Source organism: Aquarana catesbeiana, linkage group LG11 (genome assembly GCF_042186555.1).
Source record: "Aquarana catesbeiana isolate 2022-GZ linkage group LG11, ASM4218655v1, whole genome shotgun sequence".
In the NCBI taxonomy this organism is placed as follows: domain Eukaryota; kingdom Metazoa; phylum Chordata; class Amphibia; order Anura; family Ranidae; genus Aquarana; species Aquarana catesbeiana.
Window position 1 is genome coordinate 15,612,684 of NC_133334.1, and position 21,568 is coordinate 15,634,251.

Consider the following 21,568-nt stretch of genomic DNA (forward strand, 5'->3'; position numbering starts at 1 on the left):
CATCGCAAAAGTTCGGTCACAAGCCACTAACCCTATTGAAATCTATGGGACCCTGAAAAAATTAAAATTCCTAATTTTGAAGTCTTATATGCAAGTCATTGGCCATAAAAAGGGAATGGGGGCCCATCTACTGCCTTGGGGGAAATGTATCAATGCAAAAAAAAACTTTGAAAAAAGATTGTTTTTAAGGGAGAAGTGATTTTAATGATGCTTAAAGTGAAAAAATAAAAATGAAAATTCCTTTAAATATAAGGCCTACGGGGTCCCCTTAGTCTGAATGTAAAGTGGCCCATTTGTACCTTGTATAGAACCTTCTGCAGCAAATCTGACATTTATAAAGAAAAAAAAATACATTTAAATTGATTTTCCCTGCAAGCTTTCTTTATTTAGTAAACAATGGCTTGGGGAGCCAGTCTATATGATGAGGCCACAATTTAGTGCATTCGCAAAAAAAATGGAGATTTTTTGGATACATTTTGGTGTCTCTTTGGCAGACTTTAGATGGAAATAACAAAGTTTTGCACTACAATGAGCAAGCCTTATGTGAAGAAGCCAAATTATAGTACACTCAGGACAAGATTACAAATTTTTATTAGATAAAGTCTGGTGTCTTTTTTGCAGACTTTGGATAGAAGTAAAAGGTACGGAAAAATTGGGTGTTAGTAATGCCTTCACACCATAAACCCTCATAGAGGTACTCTTGATGAAAGCAAGAAATGGCCTTGCTGTAAAAAAAATGAAATTTGGCACCCCTGTCACGCAGCTGCAGAAAAATTGGTCTTTGGGCGATGGTGGTGCCTTCACCCCGTAACCTTTTAGAGGTACTCTTAATAAAAGCAAGATTTGGACTTGCTGTAGAAAATTAAAATTTTATGCACCTGTCAAACACAGAAAAATTGGTCCTTGGGTGTTATTTGTGCCCATGAGGTCGGAGATGGGAGACGTGAGGATGTGAGGATGTAACGTCCGTCATGGAGGGAGGGGCCTGAGTGTGTCAGCTGGCCGGGAAGCGGGCGCCGACCTGAGGAGAGCTGCAGCGGTACCCGGCGGAGGAGACGATATGAGAGACGCTTCGTCCCCGCAGAGGATACCTACGCTGGCCGATCCAGAACCCACGCGCCACCGCTGCGATGCCCGCTCATAGAGACATATGGGATCAGCTGGACTGTGACAGTGACAGAGTGGGACGGCGTACGAGAACAGCGGGGGCTGACTCCCCCTGCCTTCCCTCACCAAGCCTCCACCCCCGATTTCCCTGTGTGTGAGTGCCCTAAGACCTATTTATTGTGGCCCCTGCAGAACCCTCGCAGACCAAGAGGTTCCATGTGGCTGACAAGGTGAAGACCGGGAGGGAACCCGGATCTGTTGAGTAACAGGAGCCGATGACAAAGAGCACGGAAGGGCAGAAAAGAGAGATACCCCGTAAGGGATGGTATAGGATAGCACTGGATTTGTATCATTGTTACAGTATATGAGAATAATCTGCCAGTTACTAAATGGGATTGTATCATAGATGAAATAACAATTGGTGAATTGAAGAGGTAACCATGTGTAAAGTGCCATATCCCAAAAAGGATTATCGAGAGGTAGGACTTTGCCTATTGCACAATACAGAGAACTTATGAGGTGGTCTGTTCTTTTGTTGTTCTTTCACTTTTAATAGAGGAATAAATAGCAGTGTCGGAATTATACAAAGCCAAGAGGAGTACTGCATTTGCCCAAAGAACCAGCTGAACAGGCATATGATAAGAAATGGTGACCAGGTGTACTATACTTGAATGGCGCATATCTGGTTAAATTATTCCTAGTAAGCACATCAAAGAGCAGTTCACCATGTTGTACTGTATTGTTTGTGCGGGAGCACAAGATATAAACTAAAAATCTCCTTGGCAATAGCATGTTCTGCAGTCAGAATTGTAAAATCATACCGTCTTTATACCCTTTACTTGTATAGAAAAGCAGGGGGCCCCGTGACAGCCGATCTCAGCTATTTTAGCAGAGTGATCCCCCCCTTTTTTTTTTCTCTTCCTCCATTTCATTAAATTGATTTGGAGGGAGTAGAGGGCATTAAGGCTGGGGAAACAGATAAGAGGGATATAAAGGAAAGGTAACATGAGTAAAGTTTCAACCAAATCAACAAGGGGGGAGCCCCCAAGTCCCCGAAAGATAAAACTGTGGCCAGTTCGATCAAACAGTTTATGTCACAGGGAGCCAGTCCCAGGAGCATGGATTCGGAGAAACAGGGATCAACTAAAATGGAAAAAAAAGGTACTGAAAAAAAAATTGGAGAGACATCAGACCACTCCAGGGAGGACTTTACTACAGAGAGCGAGCTAGAAATGAGCAGAGTAGAGGGGAAAACAGTCGAGGCTCATCCCCCCACAAAAGGAGAAATGATGGAGATGTTCCTGAGGTTGGAAAATTCAATAGAATCAAACATGAATAGAGAGAGTGCACCGGGTCAGAAATTTCTACAATTCAGAAACAGAAAGGCCACATATTAGTAAGATTTAGATTCTATGAAGATAAAATGGAAATCTGGATGCAATTAAGAGGAAAACTGTCCTATGAGGGAGCTGAGTTACAGGTGTGCTCTGATCTGGCCCCAGAAAATCTTGCAAGAAGGCGACTACTTAAGCCCCTACTGGAGATGATGAGAAATCAAAACATTATATATAGCTGGGGGTTCCCAGCCTGTCTGGTGGGTTTCGGGGGGGGGGGGGGGGATCTGCCAAATTACGGTTCCCCGAAGAGCTAGAGGAATTTTGTAATAAACTTGATTTACAGGTGTCAGACCTGCCGGGTTGGTTTGAGGAAGAATAGGAATTCTTACAGGAAGAAGATAACAATCATAGGTCATAGGTATAATTTAAAATTTAGATGTTGGGTGGTCCGGGGGGGGGTTGGGGGGGGTGGTCATGGAAGGATGATGTGGGTCGATCAGGAGTGGGCTTCCGGTGATTGGCCGGTTCACCTCATCCGCAGTATTCATCTTGTGGGGAGGGGTGGGGGGGCACACTTGGAGCCTCACCTCAGGACAAAGAGATCTGGAGAGGGCCTTGGTTTTTTGGGCTCTCAATGATCTAGTGGCCGGAATAGGGCCAAGACGAGGGGGGAGAGGGGGTGAGGGAGGAGTGTGGGGGAGGGGGGGAGTGGTGTTGGGGGATGGGAGGAGGAGGGAGGGCACCTCTGGTATTGCATATAAAAGTACATCGGATCCTCCACTAGGACAAGAAAAGTGTGGTCAGCACAAGAAAACAGTGAAAAAGAAATGACAACAATAAATTTCATAACTTATAATGTCAGGGGATTAAATACTCCCACTAAGAGATATAAGATTTTAAAGGGTTAAAAAGGTATGGGGCAGAGGTGATCTTTTTGCAGGAGACCCATCTATCCCATGAGTCTAATGTGAAACTGCACTCCTCTGATTTCCCGACATGGTAATATGGAGATACAATCACTAAGAGAGCAAGGGGGGTTGCAATAGGGTTCGCAAAAGGAACCAGGTTTATCCTTGAGGAAAGGTTGATGGACCCAGAAGGAAGATTTCTCTTCCTAAAAGGTAATGTAGGAGAATTGGAATGCACACTGGCAAAGATTTATGCTCTGAATAGGAATCCAATTAAATGCTTGAATGTTACCTTGGGGAAGCTGATGGATTTCAAAAAGAGGTACGTGATCCTGATGGGAGATATGAATTTCTGCTTGGACCCAGGATTGGACAGTACGTCCCGTGTGCAGGGGACGAATAACGCACAATTAAGGAAGATAAAACAAAAATTGTACAGGTGCCAAATGGTGGACATTTGGAGGATCCTTCACCCTAAAACACAAGATTTTACATTTTACTCCCCTGTACACGGGTCCTACTTGAGGATTGACTATATATAGGTCGACCATAGAATCATCTACTGGGTGATAGATTCCAGGGTAGAGATATCTACACTATCAGATCACTCCCCAGTGGGTATGAAGATGAACGTCCCTGGAAACCAAAGACAACCTGGCGACTAAATGAGGACCTAATTCAGGACGAGACAAACTCAGCAATAGTGAAGAAGGAAATTGAGCAATTTTTTGCAATAAATGATAAAGGGGAGGTATTGTGGACTACCATGTGGGAGGCTCAGAAAGCCTACATAAGGGGGATTTTGATAGAAGTAGGATCAAGAAGAAAAAAAAGAGAGAACAGGGAAAATTAAAAAATGAACGGAAGAAATATGCAGAGCCGAACAAGTACACAAAAAACATCTGGGCAAACACTCAGGGGTATTCCAAAATTTAGTAACGAAAAGCGATGAATCGAAGGAGCTTATGGAATAAGAAACCCGAAAAACTTTCAATAGAATAGCTAAAGAAAGATAACAGTGGGGGAATAAAGCTAGCAAACCTTGCCAGAATGCTGCAAAAGAAAAAAGCTGCAAATTATATTGAAAAAATTCAAACCAAAGTACACTCGACTAAAGACATAGCTGAAACATTCAAAAATTACTATCAGGATCTGTATTCAGTGGGTCAGGGTGGATGTCAATCAGATGAAAAGGGAGGTAAAAAAAATGACTTTTTAAAAAAAAGCTAGATTACATAAGATCCCAGAGAACGTAAGGGAGACATTAGAGACTCTTATACCAGAGAAGGAATTTGGCCCAGGGGAAAAGCCCTGGCCCGGATGGGTTTACTACATATTACTATAAAAAATACAGAGATCTTAACCCCAAGGCTATGTCAATATATGAATGGCCTGGGGGTGGACTATGAAATAAGTAGAGAGGACCTGTCAGCCATGATCACAGTAATCCTGAAGGAAGGGAAAGATGGGACGATGTGTTCCAGCTACAGGCCAATTTCACTCCTCAATGCAGATATAAAATTGTACGCTAAGGTATGGGCAGGTAGGATGAAAGGACTTTTGGTACATCCGGATCAGGTGGGATTCACCCCTAGAAGGGAGGGAAGAGATAATCGGGTGAGAACGTTACTTCTACTTCAGAGGATAAAAGAAAGTGGGCCCCCAGGTCTACTCCTGTCGATAGATGCCAAAAAAAAAAATTGTGCCCATGAAACCAATATAAAGAATTACTTCAAGAAAAAATCAACGCCCACAAAGATAGGTAGCCTAGACAGTCTTGCAGAGATTTGAGATCGCAATAACACTTAATCAGCGACATCAGCATCAGGGGCTTGATAGCTGCTGCTAATCCAGGACTGATTAATTTTGACAATTATCAGCCGGTCAACGGAGTCTGTGGACAGAAGTGCTCTTTTATCTGTCACAAAACCACCAGCAGCACTGAATGCCCGTTCGGTAAGCATGTTGGATGTGGGGCAGCCCACAGGCTCAATTGCATATTGGGCAAGTTCTGGCCAGCCGTCTTTTCTCATGACCCAGACACCCAGTGGATCATGTACTGGAAAGCTCTCCATGTTTATTTCCACCCCTGAATAATCTTCCCCCATATGATGCAGATGCTGATTATGGAATATGGAAGCTGACAGTAAACTAGCAGATTCTAAAAAGGCGTTACATAAACTCGTCTTTAAGGTGTCCTCAAGATATTTCATCCTCTGCTCCCTCTTTGAGGCAGAATGAGTTCCGAGACATTCCCCTTGTAACGGTGGTCAAGGAGGGTTGCCAACCAATAATGGTCCTTCTCCTTGATGCCACAAATTCTCAGGTCCTTTTGCAGGCTTTGAAGAATAAGGGAGCCCATGCACTGCAAGTTTGTGGAGGTATGAGACACAGAGTCCTTGGGGTCACTGTGGTTAACAGTATCTGGAACTACCTCCTTCCAGCCACGTACTACTCTCAAGGTTTCTGGGGATGGAAAACCTTCCTTTAAGGTTTGACGTATGTCTGCCTCTCCTTCTATACCTCTATGCCTCCAAAACTGCCGGAATCCTCCTCTTCCCTCTCCTCTTGCTTATTTTGTGGCATCACAAGAATAGTGCCTGCATAAAGTGGGCCTTGAGATGAAAAGAAGTTCTCCTTTTCCTCCCACTGCTCTGCCTTGAGCGCCCTGTCCATAATGCCTTATGGAATATGCTCCAGCAGGAACACAACTGATGCATGCTCACCATCCTTGTGGCCTCCTCAAATGGTGACAGTACAGTGCATGTATCCTTTATCAGCATCTATTGGCGTGGAGAAAAAGCTCTCCTGACCCTTTCTTTGTGCCATACTCACACAGGTACTCGTTGACGGCCCTCTGCTGCATGTGCAGCAACTGCAGCATTGCCAAATTTGAGTTCCACCTGGCAGACATGTCACAAATTAGGTGGTTTACAGGCAGGTGGAATTCTCGCTGAATTTAAGCCAACCAAACTGGTCTGGCTGTGTATGACTGGCTACAGACTTTTCTGGCCTGCCTTAGAAGATCTTGCAAACCTGGGTACCTGTTTAAGAAATGCTACACCACCAAATTGAGGACATGTGCCAGGCATGGCACATGTGTCAATTTTCCCTGTCGAAGTGTGAACAGAAGGTTAGTGGCATTATCGCACACCACCATTCCTGGCTCAAGCTTCCATGGTGTGAACCACCTCTGGGCCTGCCCCTGTAGAGCTGAAAGAATCTCTGCTCCAATGTGGCTCCTGTCCCCTAGACAGACCAGCTGAGGCACTGCATTGCATCATTAACCTGACATTAGCACTGATGGGCACAGATGGGCAAGGATGAGGCATGGATGAGCATTGATGGGCACAGATGAGGCATGGATGAGCACTGATGAGCACTGATGGGCACGGATAAGGCATGGATGAGCACTGATGAGGCACGGATGAGCACCGTGGGCACCCCAATCCAACCTACTCAGGCTGCTGCAGTCTCCTCACACGCTGTGAGGAGAGCACAGAGATGAACTGGACATGGCGCCAGTTTGACAAAGTGATTGCTCCATCATTGAACTGAGTGATCACATGGTAAAAGGCCTGTCATTGGCCCTTTTCCCTAATCCTACGTGCGCTGGGTCCTGAGCACCCAGCCATCATGGACACTCTCGGCTGCGAGCCCCAGGGGGCATGCGAGAAGCATGAGCATGGGAGGAAGTCAATAGATGCCCTCCCAGAACTAACAGCCGTGCTGCAGCCATCATTCAGCTATAGCATGGTCAGCAAGTGGTTAACAACCAATTAATCATCAGCTGTCAATGGGCTTCCCTGCTGACAGCTGAAAAAAAAAAACATTGCCAGCAATAAAAAAGTAAAAAAAAATGCACGGGGTTCCTTCCCCAATCCATTCTTGGCCCTTTGGTTCAGTAAGTCCCCCCCCCTCCTGAACCATACCAGGCCAAATGCCCTCAACATGGGGGGTGCTTTGGGGCATGGGGGGCTCTGCCCCCCAACCCAAAGCACCATGTCCCCATGTTGATGGGGACAAGGGCCTCATCCCCACAACCCTGGGCTGTGGTTATGGGTGTCTGTGGGCAGGGAACATATCAGAATTTGATAGCAAGGGGGTCCCCAGATCCTGTCCCCCATGGAAATGAGTATGGAGTGCATTGGGGTACATTGTACCCCTACCCATTCACCAAAAAAGTGCCAACAATAAATAAAAACACAGAGAGAGTTTTTGTCAATTTCTTTATTAAAAAATAAATAAACAGTGTGCCCCAATATAACACCATCGTCAATCACCACACCCGCCACACCAATGGACCCTAAAAAGAAAAAAAAATGCTCTGCACTTGTTGATGGCTGACCACTGAATTCCTCCCCAGCCTTTTGACAGTTCATATATAGGTAAGGAGCGGGGCAACCTCGTGGCATCACCTGATGGCACTGCCCCCTTTTTTACTTCACCAACCGGTGCATTGAGAGACACTGTTTTATTTTGTTTTTAAATAAAGGAATTGTAAAAAACTGTTTCTGTGTTTTTATTACTTTTTCACACTTTTTTGGTGAATGGGTAGGGGCACTATGTACCCCATACTCATTTACATAAGGGGGAGCTGGGATCTGGGGGCCCCCTTGTTAAAGCTCCCTGCCCACAGACCCCCACAACCACTGACAAGGAATTTTTCATTTTTATTGTTTTACTTTAAACATCAATAAAATCACTGTTCCTATAAAAACTATCTTTTAAAAGAAAATGTCTCCTAGGGCAGTACCCGGACCCCCATACCCTTTTTAAAATTACTTACTTGCATGTAAGCCTTTAAAATGGGGACTTTTCATTTTTCATGTTCGGCTCCCATAGACTTTAATAGAGTTTGCAGCTCAGGGCCGCATGGTTCGCACCAGAACTTCCGAACAGAGGGGTGTTTGGAACATCTCTATCAGTGACCTCATCATCATCATCCCCTCCATCCTCATCATCACTGGAGCCAACTTGGCAATACTCTGCAGCTGGGGAAACATGACTGCCAATTTGTTGTTTATCAGTGTTCTCCCCTTTTCTGTATGTTCCTACCTTTCTCTACCTCAGAACCAACATAAGAATGAAGTCATTTCTGTGCATCGTCAAGAAGCAATTGGCTGATGCTGTGGTCAAATAATTCAGCTGACTCCTCCATGCATGATGCTGGGGCTATGGCAGGAGCAGCTGTTGAAAAAGAGGCAGAATAAGCCGCTCTGGCAGCTGCGGTGGACTTTGCACAAGTGTCAGCTTGGGTCAAAGAGGATGAGGAGGATGAAGAGGATGAGGATGGTTTAGTAAGCCAGTCCAACACTTCCTCTGCATGCTGTGGCTGGATAGCACGGCCAACATCACTAAACAGGGACAAAAGTGTCCTGCCTGAGGACGGACCACATCCACCTTTGCCTGTGGTCACAGACGCTGCTGGCCCTCTCATAGTTGCATGGGAACGTCTGCCCCTGCTTGCTGGGCTCTCAGACATGATGGGGGGAACACCAGCGTTACAGTCAGAAAAACTGCAGCTGACAATTTAAAACAAAGGGGGCAGGCAGGGGACAAAAAAAAAGACAAAAAAATGCAAAAAAAAAAGGTATACAGCACTGTATACAGCACTAAATGTTATGCAATGCTGTGTTAAACACTGCACTACACTAACACACTACACTGACACTACACTATACTGACACACCACACTGAGTGACACACTATACTCACACACTATACTGAGTGACACACTATACTCACACACTATACTAACACTCTACACTCAATAAGTGAACACACTAACTCGCTAGCAGCAAACTGAGCCCTGCTCTATCTCCTCTCCGCTATGGGAAGTAACCTTTTATAGTGTGGGGTGGGACTATAAGCACTGAGCCATGATTGGAGAAAGTCATGATCACTTTCTTCAATCATGGTTCTGACAGTGCTCTTTGCCCTAATTGCGAAAGCCATACACTTGACCAGCAGTCAGGTGCAAGGCTTCATCCAATTAGGGCCCTAGAATGCACTGTGATGCATGTAGTGCATTGTGGGGCACTCAGCGGGTGAACATCCTGCTGAGCAACCCACAAATTTGGGTGTTCGCCGAACGGATGAACAGGCGATGTTGGGCCCGAATTTTTGCTCAGCCCGAACCATTTGACCCAACTCTGGTGATAGGTAGTCAGAAAATGAGATACAGAAATGTGGCAAAAAATGATATAAAGAAAAAGAGAGCAAGAGGCGGGACTTTGAATGAGGCAACACGGGAGCAGGGATATAAATTGGACAAAATAGCAGTTTTTAATGAATTCATTCATATATTTACATATTATTGCACATAGCTATAAATTAGTATTTTGTATTCCATTTAAAAATACATTCCAACAAGGACTTTTTAGGCAAACATATGAAGAATTTTACATATAAAAAATATAAATGATAATTATATAATTGTGTGACATATTGAAGTGTCACTTGGAAAAAATAACAAAAACACAAAGATAAATCAAGATGGAACGTCCATGCATGGTTAATGATTGAGTACACATAACGGTAGTTGAAAGCTCTACACGTTTCGGGACCTTATAGCCACTCATCAGGAGCAAAACCGTAGTGACCACCTATGAATAAGGAGAGCAACAATATTTTAACTAATATGAACAGCAAGTGGGCAAATGCAAAACATGAAGCCCCACATAAGTACATTTGACCCACGGACTTACAAAAATATCTGCACAATGGTGGTACAGCCATGGAAGTCCAGCCAGCCAGAAGTGCCACATCCTGGAGCTGAGGCAGCACATCCGGGTGACGAACACCCAACACAGGCAAACCCCGGGTGGGTCAGGGTGTAGGAAAGAAAGCACACTAGTAGGTGATGACAGGAAAGTGGCCTCATTTTGGAGGAGCACTAAAAAACAAAAAATGAACAATACATTTCTGAGTGAGTGAGAAAAGATGAAGTGTATGGAGGGTGTGGGAGAATGAAGAAGAAATAGGCAAAAGGTAAGGTAGAAAATAGTAGAGAAGGGAGAAAAAGAGGGGGAAGAAAAAGAAAGTATTGAAAGAAGAATGGAATGAAAGAAAAGAACCTAAGAGAGAGGCCGTAGCAGTGAAAGAAATAGCAGAGAAAGGGAAGGGAGAACAGTGGGGAGGAAGTGAGTCTAGAGGGGGGTAAGAAGGAATAAATACCTGCTGTAAGGTAAAGGAGGGCATGGGAGACAAAAAAACATGTGGATGCAATGAAAAAATGTGATAAAAAGTGACCAGGGTGAGAGACCCTGCACAAGGAGAGGCTCATGCGGTGAGCACCACCACAGAACTGCCCCCAACGTCATGCACCAACAACTCAAGGGAGTCAGGAGGTGTCACAACTCCTCCAGGCCAGCCATAGAGCGTCACACCGGGCCCCCCAAGCGCTGAAAAAGGTGAACTGAGCAGCCGGTATAAGAGGCAGGGCCAAAATAAAAGTGTCACTTGGAAAAAATAACAAAAACAAAAAGATAAATCAAGATGGAACGACTATACATGGTTAATGATTGAGTACACATAACGGTAGTTGAAAGCTCTACACGTTTCCGGACTTTATAGCCACTCATCAGGAGCAAAACCGTAGTGACCACCTATGAATAAGGAGAGCAACAATATTTTAACTAATCTGAACAGTAAGACTCAGGGACTTACAATTGTCATTCAATTGTCATTCAAAGTGCGACAACGCAGAGAGCTGAAAATTGGCCTGGGCAGGAAGGGGGTGAAAGTGCCCGGAAAGCAAGGTGTTAAATGCCACCATAAGAAAATTCTATCTGTTTAAGAAAAAAGAAAGGAGGTGAATAGTGTCTGGTACTGTGTCAATCTGACGTGAGGGTATGACAGTATTTCACTTGTTTTCAAATTCTTGGGGTTGATTTACTAAAGGCCAATAGACTGTGCACCTTGAAAAGTGCAATCGCACTCTGCAAGTGCAGTTGCTCCAGAGCTTAGTAAATGAGGTAAAGCTTCACTTTGCAAAGAATACCCAATCACATGCAAGGAAAATAAAAAAAAACAGCATTTTTGTTTGCACATGATTGGTTGATGAAAGTCAGCAGAGCAACTGCTCTTGCCATGTGCAACTGCACTTTCCAAAGTGCACAGTCTTTTTGCCTTTAGTAAATCAACCCCCTAGTGCTGCAACCTGCTGCAACCTATTTGCAACCACTTCCTCTCTGCATTCACTCCATGATGGATGTATGGCATTTTCTAGGGTGTGTTTCCTGATGGTGACAACAATGGACCATGCTTGCTTATAATGTATTGAATTGGTCACTTGTAGTCAATGGTGGAATCTCATGTGACAAGGTGGTAACATAGCAGCGCAATTGGGTGACAGGAGTCCACCATACAACAGGAAGGGCCTGAGCAGAGACTTTCATGGCAGGATCACCAGGAATTATTTACATGGAAGCTACAAATAAAAAAAAAAATATATATATATATATATATATTTATGGTTGGAGCCCTATGTCATAGATAACACTTATAGTAAAGATGAGACTTACCATTGGAAATAGACCTAAAAGTGTGGACTTACCATATGAAATGGACCTGAAAGTGTGCCTTGGTCTAATGGCCGGTATGCCAAAATAAGGGGGCAAAAACATTCAGGTAGGGTTATAATATTTATTGGTTTTCAGTTATTTATTGAGCCAATTTGGAGAATGCCTGTGCCATCTCTATTTGCGGATTGGGGATATACCAGGCGAAGCAGGCTGATTTCCATCTGCCTAGTCTTTTGATGATGTGGTCTGGAACCCCGTGGCGGGATGCTGCGGAGGCTGCTCCGATGCGAAAGGAGTGTCCGGAATACTGACTAGGGTCAAGGTGAAGATTACGGAGAAGTATCCTTATGTGTTTCACAAACTGAGAGGCGCTTAAGGGTTTAACTGGGAATGGTAGAAGGGGACTTGCTCAGGCTGGAGTGACCGGAGTCGGTTGAGTACCGCGACTGGACACCAGCTGTTGTTGGTTTTGTAGAGGTGAATGTTCACTCCTGAGCCCGTTTGCTGGGTTTTAGAGACCTCGAGGTGCAGGATGAAATGGTCTTGGTATGGAAGCAAGTGCCGTCTGCATAGTACTTGGTCTGTGGGTTTGTTAGAGGTGAATTCACCAGGTCGCAAGAACCCATAGTAAGCTAAATATATGGCTGCTTGTAAGACCGTGCTGGGGAGCAGACCGAATGGCGAAGTAGCCAGAATAGTTGACATGTCCCTAAAGATGGGCCCCGTAATGGGTAAGCGCTTGGTGCTGATGACTGGTTGTTGTTTCTGAATGCCCCTTAGGATGGCTCGTATAGCGTGTGATGAGAACAGTGAAGATTTCGTGGGGTCTTCAAGCGTCAAGAAATGTTGGATGCCGGCTAGATATAGCCGAATGATATTGTAGGATAAGGCCAGCTGCGTGTGACAGTGCGCAGTGAAGGCCAGTACCTGTTTGACATCTGTTGGTCCTTTACGGCAGGATGTGAGGAACTTATTGAACGCCTTCCAAGCTGTCTGGTAGGCTTTGAGTGTGTTGTGCGAGAGTGAATGATTGATGAGTTGCGTTGCTCCGTGTAAATGTTGAACTAGTCCAGGGTCAGTTGTGACCAGACAGGGATAGGGGCCGACATTGGTTCGGCTTCGGGAACCTGTTCAAAAAAGGAGGTATAATTAAAACGTGACAGTGCGTCAGCAGCTAAATTGTATCTGCCGGGAATAAATGCACAGTGTATGTTAAACTGATGCTGTAAAGACAGTTGTACCAATCTGCGCAGGAAGGACATGACTGTTAGGGACTTGGACCTGCCTTTGTTGATGATGTCTGCTGTGGCCTGGTTGTCGGTGGTGAAGACTACGGTTTGTCCTGTCCAGTGGTGGCCCCAGAGCTGTGCAGCTGCCACTATGGGATAAAGTTCAAAAAGGGAAGATGTTTGAGTAAAGCCGGGTATCAACAGAATCTGTTGAGGCCAGGGTCCTGAAAACCAATGGTGGCCAAAAATTGCCGCGAAACCTGTGGAGGCTGCAGCGTCCGTCACCACCTGGGGTGACCGGGGCGAAACCATGGGTATAAATAGGGATATGCCATTCCAGGTGGACAAGAATTCCTCCCACATAGATAGGTCCGCTATAGCCGCGGAATCTAGATTTAAGATCTGATCGGGGTCCTGAGTTTCTGGCAGGAATCTAAGCAGGCGTGATACAAAGGTGCGGCCTTGTGGAATAATTCGCATGGCGAAATTAAGCATTCCCAGGAGAGACTGCAACTGCTTTTTGGTACAGCCCTTGGTGTGTGTAAACTCGTGAAGGACCGCCCTAATGCGGGTTAGTTTGTCGAGGGGGAGACTGGCTTGCATAGCGCAGGTATCCAAGCTGACCCCGAGAAAGGTGATGATGTGTGCTGGGCCGTCGACTTTGTGCTCGGCGATGGGAACATTGAGGTTTCCAAATATCACTCTGAGTTTGTCGAGGTCTCCTGGGGGCTTGCTGGGAGGTTCTATTAGTAGAAAGTCATCCAGGTAATGGATGACTTCTTGGCATTGACCCTTGTGTAAGAGTATCCAAACAAGGGACTGAGCGAACGTGTCGAAGAGCCAAGGACTACTCTTCGAACCGAAGGTTAATTTAGTGGCAAAATAATATGCCTCCTTCCACTTGATGCAATGCCAGCACCAAAGGGATGGGTGGATGGGCAGGAGCTTGAAGGCATCCGAGATGTCGGCTTTGGAGAGCCAGGCACCTGTACCTGCTTTGACGATTGCTTGTATTGCCATGTCGACAGAGGAATATTTTAGGGAAAATTCTTCGGAGGGAATCAGGGAATTGAGACTGGGGATGTGGGAAGAATGAGGCGCAGACAGGTCGTACACCAAACGCAATTTATTTGTGAACTTGCCCTTGACAAGCCCAATAGGGCTGACTCTCCATGTGCTGAAAGGGGGGCGAGTGAAAGGGCCTATAACGAACTCTCGATCTACCTCTGTTTGTAAGAGCTGATCTATGGCTTGTTCGTCAATGGCTGCTGATTGGCACATTCGTGAGTACTGTGGGGAAGTGAAATGAGGCCGGTGTGAAAGCCTGCTGTGAAGCCCTGGATAAGGTAGGTGGCCAGGGAAGGGATGGGATGTGAGGTGAGGTACAGTCCTAACCATAAGAAGTTGATCCGGCTTAGTCATGCCCTCTTGTGTTGTTTGACTTCGCACAAGTTTCTTGGGTGTGCTCTTTGGCATAAGGTGTAGATGTGGAGTAGGCGGCACTGGCTGAAGTTGCAGGACCCGTAATTGTAGTTATTACAGATGGCTGCCCCTCCCATGGTTCGGACTGGGCGTCCGAATTTGTCCACCTGAGGCGTTTGTTCAGGGGGCGACTGACCCTGAATTGTACCTGAGGTAGAGGGAAACTCGAAGGGCCGTCTGATCGCCGCATTGGCGCACCAGGTGGCAGTGTGGGTGGAGGACTGACAAATCGCACACAGAGGTGAGCGTAAGCCGGCAAAGTGGCGACAGAAGAGCTCTGTGTCCATGAGACTCCAATTTGTCGTAGTCTGGAACTGTGTGAGTCTGGCGGCGGCCTTAGCGGAAAAAGAACGGTGGTAGTCATAAAATGCAAATCCTCCATACTTGTAGCCCAAGTCTACTACCGTATGGAGATATAAGTCCAGCTCTTCCCGTCTGCTGGGGGTGGCTGAGCATAGGACGTCTCTGAGCATGCCAAAGGCCAGGGTAAATTCTGGGACCGATAACTTGCGGTTCAATCTGAGGTCTTTGGCTTTAAGGACCACCGATATGTCACCCCAGGAGTAGGCCTTATTTTCTGCCAGATCGTGCACGGAAATAAGGAGAGAGGCCAGGTTGATGTCCCTGCCGTCCAAAATGTCCTTCCTGATACTGGTTGGGACCAAATGGGAGGGGTAGACAATGGGGCTCCAGCCTGAGGTACCTGCAGGAAGGGGTGTCAAGGTTTGAGTTGCGATTGGGTCGGGGACAGCCGTGGCCGGTCGAGCCTCCAGGAGTGCCACCCTGGTTTGGACGTCTGTAACCGAGGTAGACAAGGATGACACCATCGTGTGTAATTGTGAGATAGCTGATGATATTGACTGGAGGGATGCCTGTTGGGTACTGGGTCCTGCTGCTGGTGGGGGGAAGAGGAGTTTGAAGAGCTCGCCTTTCCTCGCTGTGGCGGGGAAGGGGACACCTCTGCGTCTGAGCTCTGCCGTCAGTTTGGGGATAGTCCATCCCCTGAGGGACTGCACGCTGCCGCTCTCTGTGACCTGGGAAGGTGACAGGGGGGCCGTGAAGTCTTCGCTGCCGGCCTGAGACATAGTTGATCTGGTGAGAATCTCCTGTCTTGAGCTCTTATTTTCCAGTTGACTGTAACCTATTGGGGGTGACATGAATTTCAAGTTTTTCTTTGATCCCCTGAGTCATACTTACCCGACTTATTCTCCCATTTTTTTTTTTTTTTTTTTTACCTGGGGGGATATCGTCCAACCTGGTGCAGGGTGGACCTACTGAACTTTGACTGACCTAGAGGAAAATGAAAGGTGATAATTCGTGAAGGGATTGCTTAACTAACTTGAAGCAACGATTTGCATGGTGCTTGCAATCTTTGAGACAATGAAATGATTTGAAAGGTTTGCCTTGATTATGAAATGAGTGAACTCCATGACAGAGGCCCGGCCCGGTCGTGTCGTGACTGATCCAACCGTGAACCGGGCTCTGGAGCATGTACTGAAATGAGGCAACTGAAAAACATTGGTGCACACCGGGACGAATCGGTGCCTGTTTGATGCATCTGGGTTCGAATCGGAGCGCAGTATGAAATGAAATGAGAGAAATGTTTACCTTGACCGAGGCTCGAATTGGTTGTGCCGTATTTTGCGACTGGCAACGAACCGAGCTCTGGTATAGGTATGGATACGGCCGAAACAAGTGAGGCATTCTGTGACGAATCGGTGCATCTCAGATGCGACTGGTTTCGAAACGGTGATGCGCTGTGGGAGTGAAATGGTAGTAATGGCATGACAGAGATGCGGATCAGTCACCCGATATCTGCGACTAGCTTTGATCCGGACTCTGGAGCATGTTTCAGAAATGAGGCCGAGCCCTGGGGCACGCCGTAACGAATCGGTGCATGGAGGATGCGACTGGATTCGAAGCGGAGCGCGGTAAGTGCAGGTGTAACATATCGTTTGCCATGACGGAGGTGCGAATCGGTTGTACTGTTGTAGCGACTGACTACGAATCGGACTCCGGAGCATGTACTGAAATGTGGCCAATCCTGGGGCACGCCGAGGTGAATCGGTGCATTTCCATGCGACTGAATTCATGTCGGAACGTGATACGTGGTAATGAAATGATAACCATGACAGAGGTACGAATGACTGATAATAACGTGACTCTGGAGCATGTACTGAAATGAGGCCGTGTCTACTGGGGCACACCGGAGCGAATCGGTGCATCTTTTAGGTGCGACTGGATTCGAATCGGAGCACGGTAGGTGACTGAAATGAGAAGTGATTGAAATGATTTGAAATGTTAGAAATGAGTTTTTTAGAAATGTTTCAGAAATGAGAAATGATTGGTATCGAACTGACTTGATTCGATAGATTTGCGAATTGCGACTCGCTATGGCTGTCTACAGACGCATATTTCATAATTCCGACATGCTAGAAATGAAGCGACGTCTGCGTCGCGGTGGTTTCTCGGGTAACGCGAACGGTAACATAACGATAGTATGAGTGATATACATTGCGGTTACGTTGTGAAATGCGAGTGATTCGTAAGCTGAAATGATATCGAAACGTAAAAAACAAAAGTCCGACGGGACCCTACCTGCGACAGCCAAGCCAGACGCGTGGTACGAAGCTACAAAAACGGTAACACGGACTTCGAAAGTCTTGAGCACGGAAACAACGAATACGGGAACTTGCGAGGCAAGAACTTGCGGACGCTGGTATTCGAATAGTCGGCCTAGTGACGTATATCGCGCACAGGAAACCGACAAGCACCACAGGTGAGCGGGCTGCTTAAATACCCCCCGGGCTCCTCCCATAAATTCAGGCCACCATACTGGCCTTCCTACATATATATATATATATATATATATATATATATATATATATATATATATATATATATATATATATATATATATATATATATATATATATATATATATATATATATATATATATATATATATATATATATATATATAAAATGAGTTTTGAAAATGAAATGAATAGTAAACATATTTTAGTAATTGGGTTTGCAGCTACTTAAATGTAGTAATTCAGTAACCGTGATATATAATATATTATGGAATGTTTTTACTCTGCAGTTGAACTTGTGCTCAAAAATGATATCAAATGATAATGTCGATAATAAAGGAAATAAAGACCTTTCTATACAATTCACCATTCAGAACCATGTTTTTGTTAATGGGAGTTTGTTTACAAGATCTGTCGGGAATTTCCTTAGTGATGGGTTTGATTATTGGAAACTTGTAATTAATTCTACTTTAATTAAATGGAAAAGTAAGAAAAATCAGGTAAAGCTACCTTATATACTCGAGTATAAGCCGACCCGAATATAAGCCGGTATATGAGATTCTCTAAGGTCCTACAGAAAAAAATCTTAAAAATGTGGGTCATTCATATCATAACTATCAACTATCAGAACTATTACCTCCCAGCAAGGACTCTTCTTTTCCCAAGGTATAGCAAGAATTATGTAAGTCTATGTATGTATGTCTTTTCTCCAGCATTTCTCTCTAAGACCCCATGCACACGATTAAATTTTCTGCAAATTTTTGTCAGATTTACCAAAACCATATAATAAGAGGTCAAACCATAATGCCCCGCACACACGATAGGATTTTCCGACAACAAATGTTGGATGTGAGCTTGTTGTCGGAAAGTCCGACCGTGTGAAAGCTCCATAGAACATTTGTTGTCGGAATTTCCGCCAACAAATGTTTGAGAGCAGGTTCTCAAATTTTCCGACAACAAAACTTGTTGTCGGAAATTCCGAGCATGTGCACATAAGTCCGATGCACAAAAGTCCATTCATGCTTGGAATCAACAAGAAGAGCCGCACTGGCTATTGCAGGGCCGATCCTACCCAGGGTGCGAAGGGTGCTTTGCACCCAGGCGCCTGCAGAGGTGGGGGCGCCGAAGAGCCAGACTTCTCCCCTCCCTCCTTCTCTCCTTGTGAGTGTCCGTCCAGAACTCCAGTGTGAGCATAGGGCAGCCCGTCCAGCCTGGCAGTGCTCGGGGAGGGGGGCTCCTCTTCCTGACACCAGTGTTATAGTCAGTGGCTGCTGATGTGAGGAATGAATTCCTCACACTGGGATCCCGCACTGTCTCTACCAACGCCAGTTAGAATGCCCCCCCCTCCCATCTCTATCTCGGGCTGCATGGAGAGAGAACCGAGGTGAGTCAGTGTGCTGTGTGTAGGAATGGCATCCCTTGCACACCTTTACATGTGCTCTGGGCTGCCCCTGCTAAGAGATGTTTTATGGTATGATAGATTACAATAGGATACACAGCCCCTGTCCCTTCCTGCACCTCAGTAGTTCATTTACAGATGTGTTGTTTAATGAGATGTACTAAGAGGCCTTTCACACTGACAGTGCAGGGGCATCGGCGGTAATGCGCTGCTACTTTTAGTGGCGCTTTACCGTCGCTCTAGAGGTACATTTAACCCCCACTAAAGGGTTCAAAGGCGCATCTGCGGAGGCGCTTTGCAGGCACTGCCCATTGATTTCAATGGACAAGGGTGCTTTAGGAGCGGTGTATACACTGCTCCTAAAGCGCCTCAAAGAAGCTACTTGCAGGAATTTTTTGGACGTGCTCTGCTCCAGTGTGAAAGCATTCAGGCTCTCACACTGGAATTTGCAGATAAGGCTTTTTCCAGGTGCTATTTTTAACACTAAAGCATCTGAAAAATATCTCCAGTGTAAAAGGGGTCTAATAGACCATCTCCTGTACTATGTCTGCAGTAAGGATGAGCTCCGGCGTGTTCGCAAGCTGCACGTGCCGAGCCCGCCAGGAACTTGGCACTGCACAGCGCTAATCACAAGCAGTGAGACATTTCCCAATCTGCGGCTGCAGAGATCTGGAAATGTCTCACTGCTTGTGATTAGCGCAGCGCACTGCCGACTTCCAGGCGGGCTCTGCACGTGCAGCTTGCGAACACGCCAGAGCTCATCCTTAGTCTGCAGTCTCGGATCATCTCCTCTAGTATGTCTGCAGTCTCTGACCATCTCCTGTATTATGTCTGCAGTCTCTAACCGTCTCCTGTATTATGTCTGCAGTCTCTGACCCTCTCCTGTACTATGTCTGCAGTCTCTGATCATCTCCTGTATTATGTCTGCAGTCTCTAACCGTCTCCTATATCATGTCTGCAGTCTCTGACCATCTCCTGTACTATGTCTGCAGTCTCTGACTATCTCCTGTACTATGTCTGCAGTCTCTGACCCTCTCCTGTACTATGTCTGCAGTCTCTGACCATCTCCTGTATTATGTCTGCAGTCTCTGACCATCTCCTGTACTATGTCTGTAGTCTCTGACCAGCTCCTGTACCATGTCTGCAGTCTCTGATCATCTCCTGTACTATGTCTGCAGTCTCTGACCATCTCCTGTACTATGTCTGCAGTCTCTGACCATCTCCTGTACCATGTCTGTAGTCTCTGACCAGCTCCTGTACTTGGTCTGCAGTCTCTAACCGTCTCCTATATCATGTCTGCAGTCTCTGACCATCTCCTGTACTATGGTTGCAGTCTCTGACCCTCTCCTGTACTATGTCTGCAGTCTCTGGTCATCTCCTGTACTATGTCTGCAGTCTCTGACCATCTCCTGTACTATGTATGCGGTCTCTGATCATCTCCTGTACTATGTATGCGTTCTCTGTTTATCTAGTGTACTATGTCTGCAATCTCTGATCATCTAGTGTACTATGTCTGCAGTCTCTGACCATCTCCTGTACTATGTCTGCAGTCTCTGACCATCTCCTGTACCATGTCTGCAGACTCTGACCATCTCCTGTACCATGTCTGCAGTCTCTGACCCTCTCCTGTACTATGTCTGTGGTCTCTGATCATCTCCTGTATTATGTCTGCAGTCTCTAACTGTCTCCTATATCATGTCTGCAGTCTCTGACCATCTCCTGTACTATGTCTGCAGTCTCTGACAATCTTCTGTACTATGTCTGCAGTCTCTGACCCTCTCCTGTACTATGTCTGCAGTCTCTGACCATCTCCTGTATTATGTCTGCAGTCTCTGACCATCTCCTGTACTATGTCTGTAGTCTCTGACCAGCCCCTGTACCATGTCTGCAGTCTCTGACTATCTCCTGTACTGTGTCTGCAGTCTCTGACCATCTCCTGTACTATGTCTGCAGTCTCTGACCATCTCCTGTACTATGTCTGCAGTCTCTGACCATCTCCTGTACCATGTCTGCAGTCTCTGACCGTCTCCTGTACTATGTCTGTAGTCTCTGACCAGCTCCTGTACTTGGTCTGCAGTCTCTAACCGTCTCCTATATCATGTCTGCAGTCTCTGACCATCTCCTGTACTATGGTTGCAGTCTCTGACCCTCTCCTGTACTATGTCTGCAGTCTCTGGTCATCTCCTGTACTATGTCTGCAGTCTCTGACCATCTCCTGTACTATGTCTGCAGTCTCTGATCATCTAGTGTACTATGTCTGCAGTCTCGGATCATCTCCTGTACTATGTCTGCAGTCTCTGTCCATCTCCTGTATTATGTCTGTAGTCTCGGACCATCTCCTATATCATGTCTGCAGTCTCTGACCATCTCCTATACTATGTCTGCAGTCTCTGACCCTCTCCTGTACTATGTCTGCAGTCTCTGACCCTCTCCTGTACTATGTCTGCAGTCTCTGACCATCTCCTGTACTATGTATGCGGTCTCTGATCATCTCCTGTACTATGTATGCAGTCTCTGATCATCTCCTGTACTATGTATGCGGTCTCTGTTCATCTAGTGTACTATGTCTGCAGTCTCTGATCATCTAGTGTACTATGTCTGCAGTCTCTGACCATCTCCTGTACTATGTCTGCAGTCTCTGACCATCTCCTGTACCATGTCTGCAGACTCTGACCATCTCCTGTACCATGTCTGTAGTCTCTGACCATCTCCTGTACTATGTATGCGGTCTCTGATCATCTAGTGTACTATGTCTGCAGTCT

The 21,568-nt window shown here is 45.9% G+C and overlaps 1 protein-coding gene across 1 annotated transcript in view; it reads left to right on the forward strand.

Annotated features, from left to right (window-relative positions):
- Nucleotides 1-21,568, forward strand: part of LOC141112916 (vomeronasal type-2 receptor 26-like) — a 62,497-nt gene that overhangs the window by 30,605 nt on the left and 10,324 nt on the right. The window contains exon 4 of the mRNA XM_073606021.1: nucleotides 17,698-17,907. Within this exon, the coding sequence (XP_073462122.1) occupies nucleotides 17,698-17,907 (210 nt within the window). The remainder of the gene's footprint in view (nucleotides 1-17,697; nucleotides 17,908-21,568) is intronic.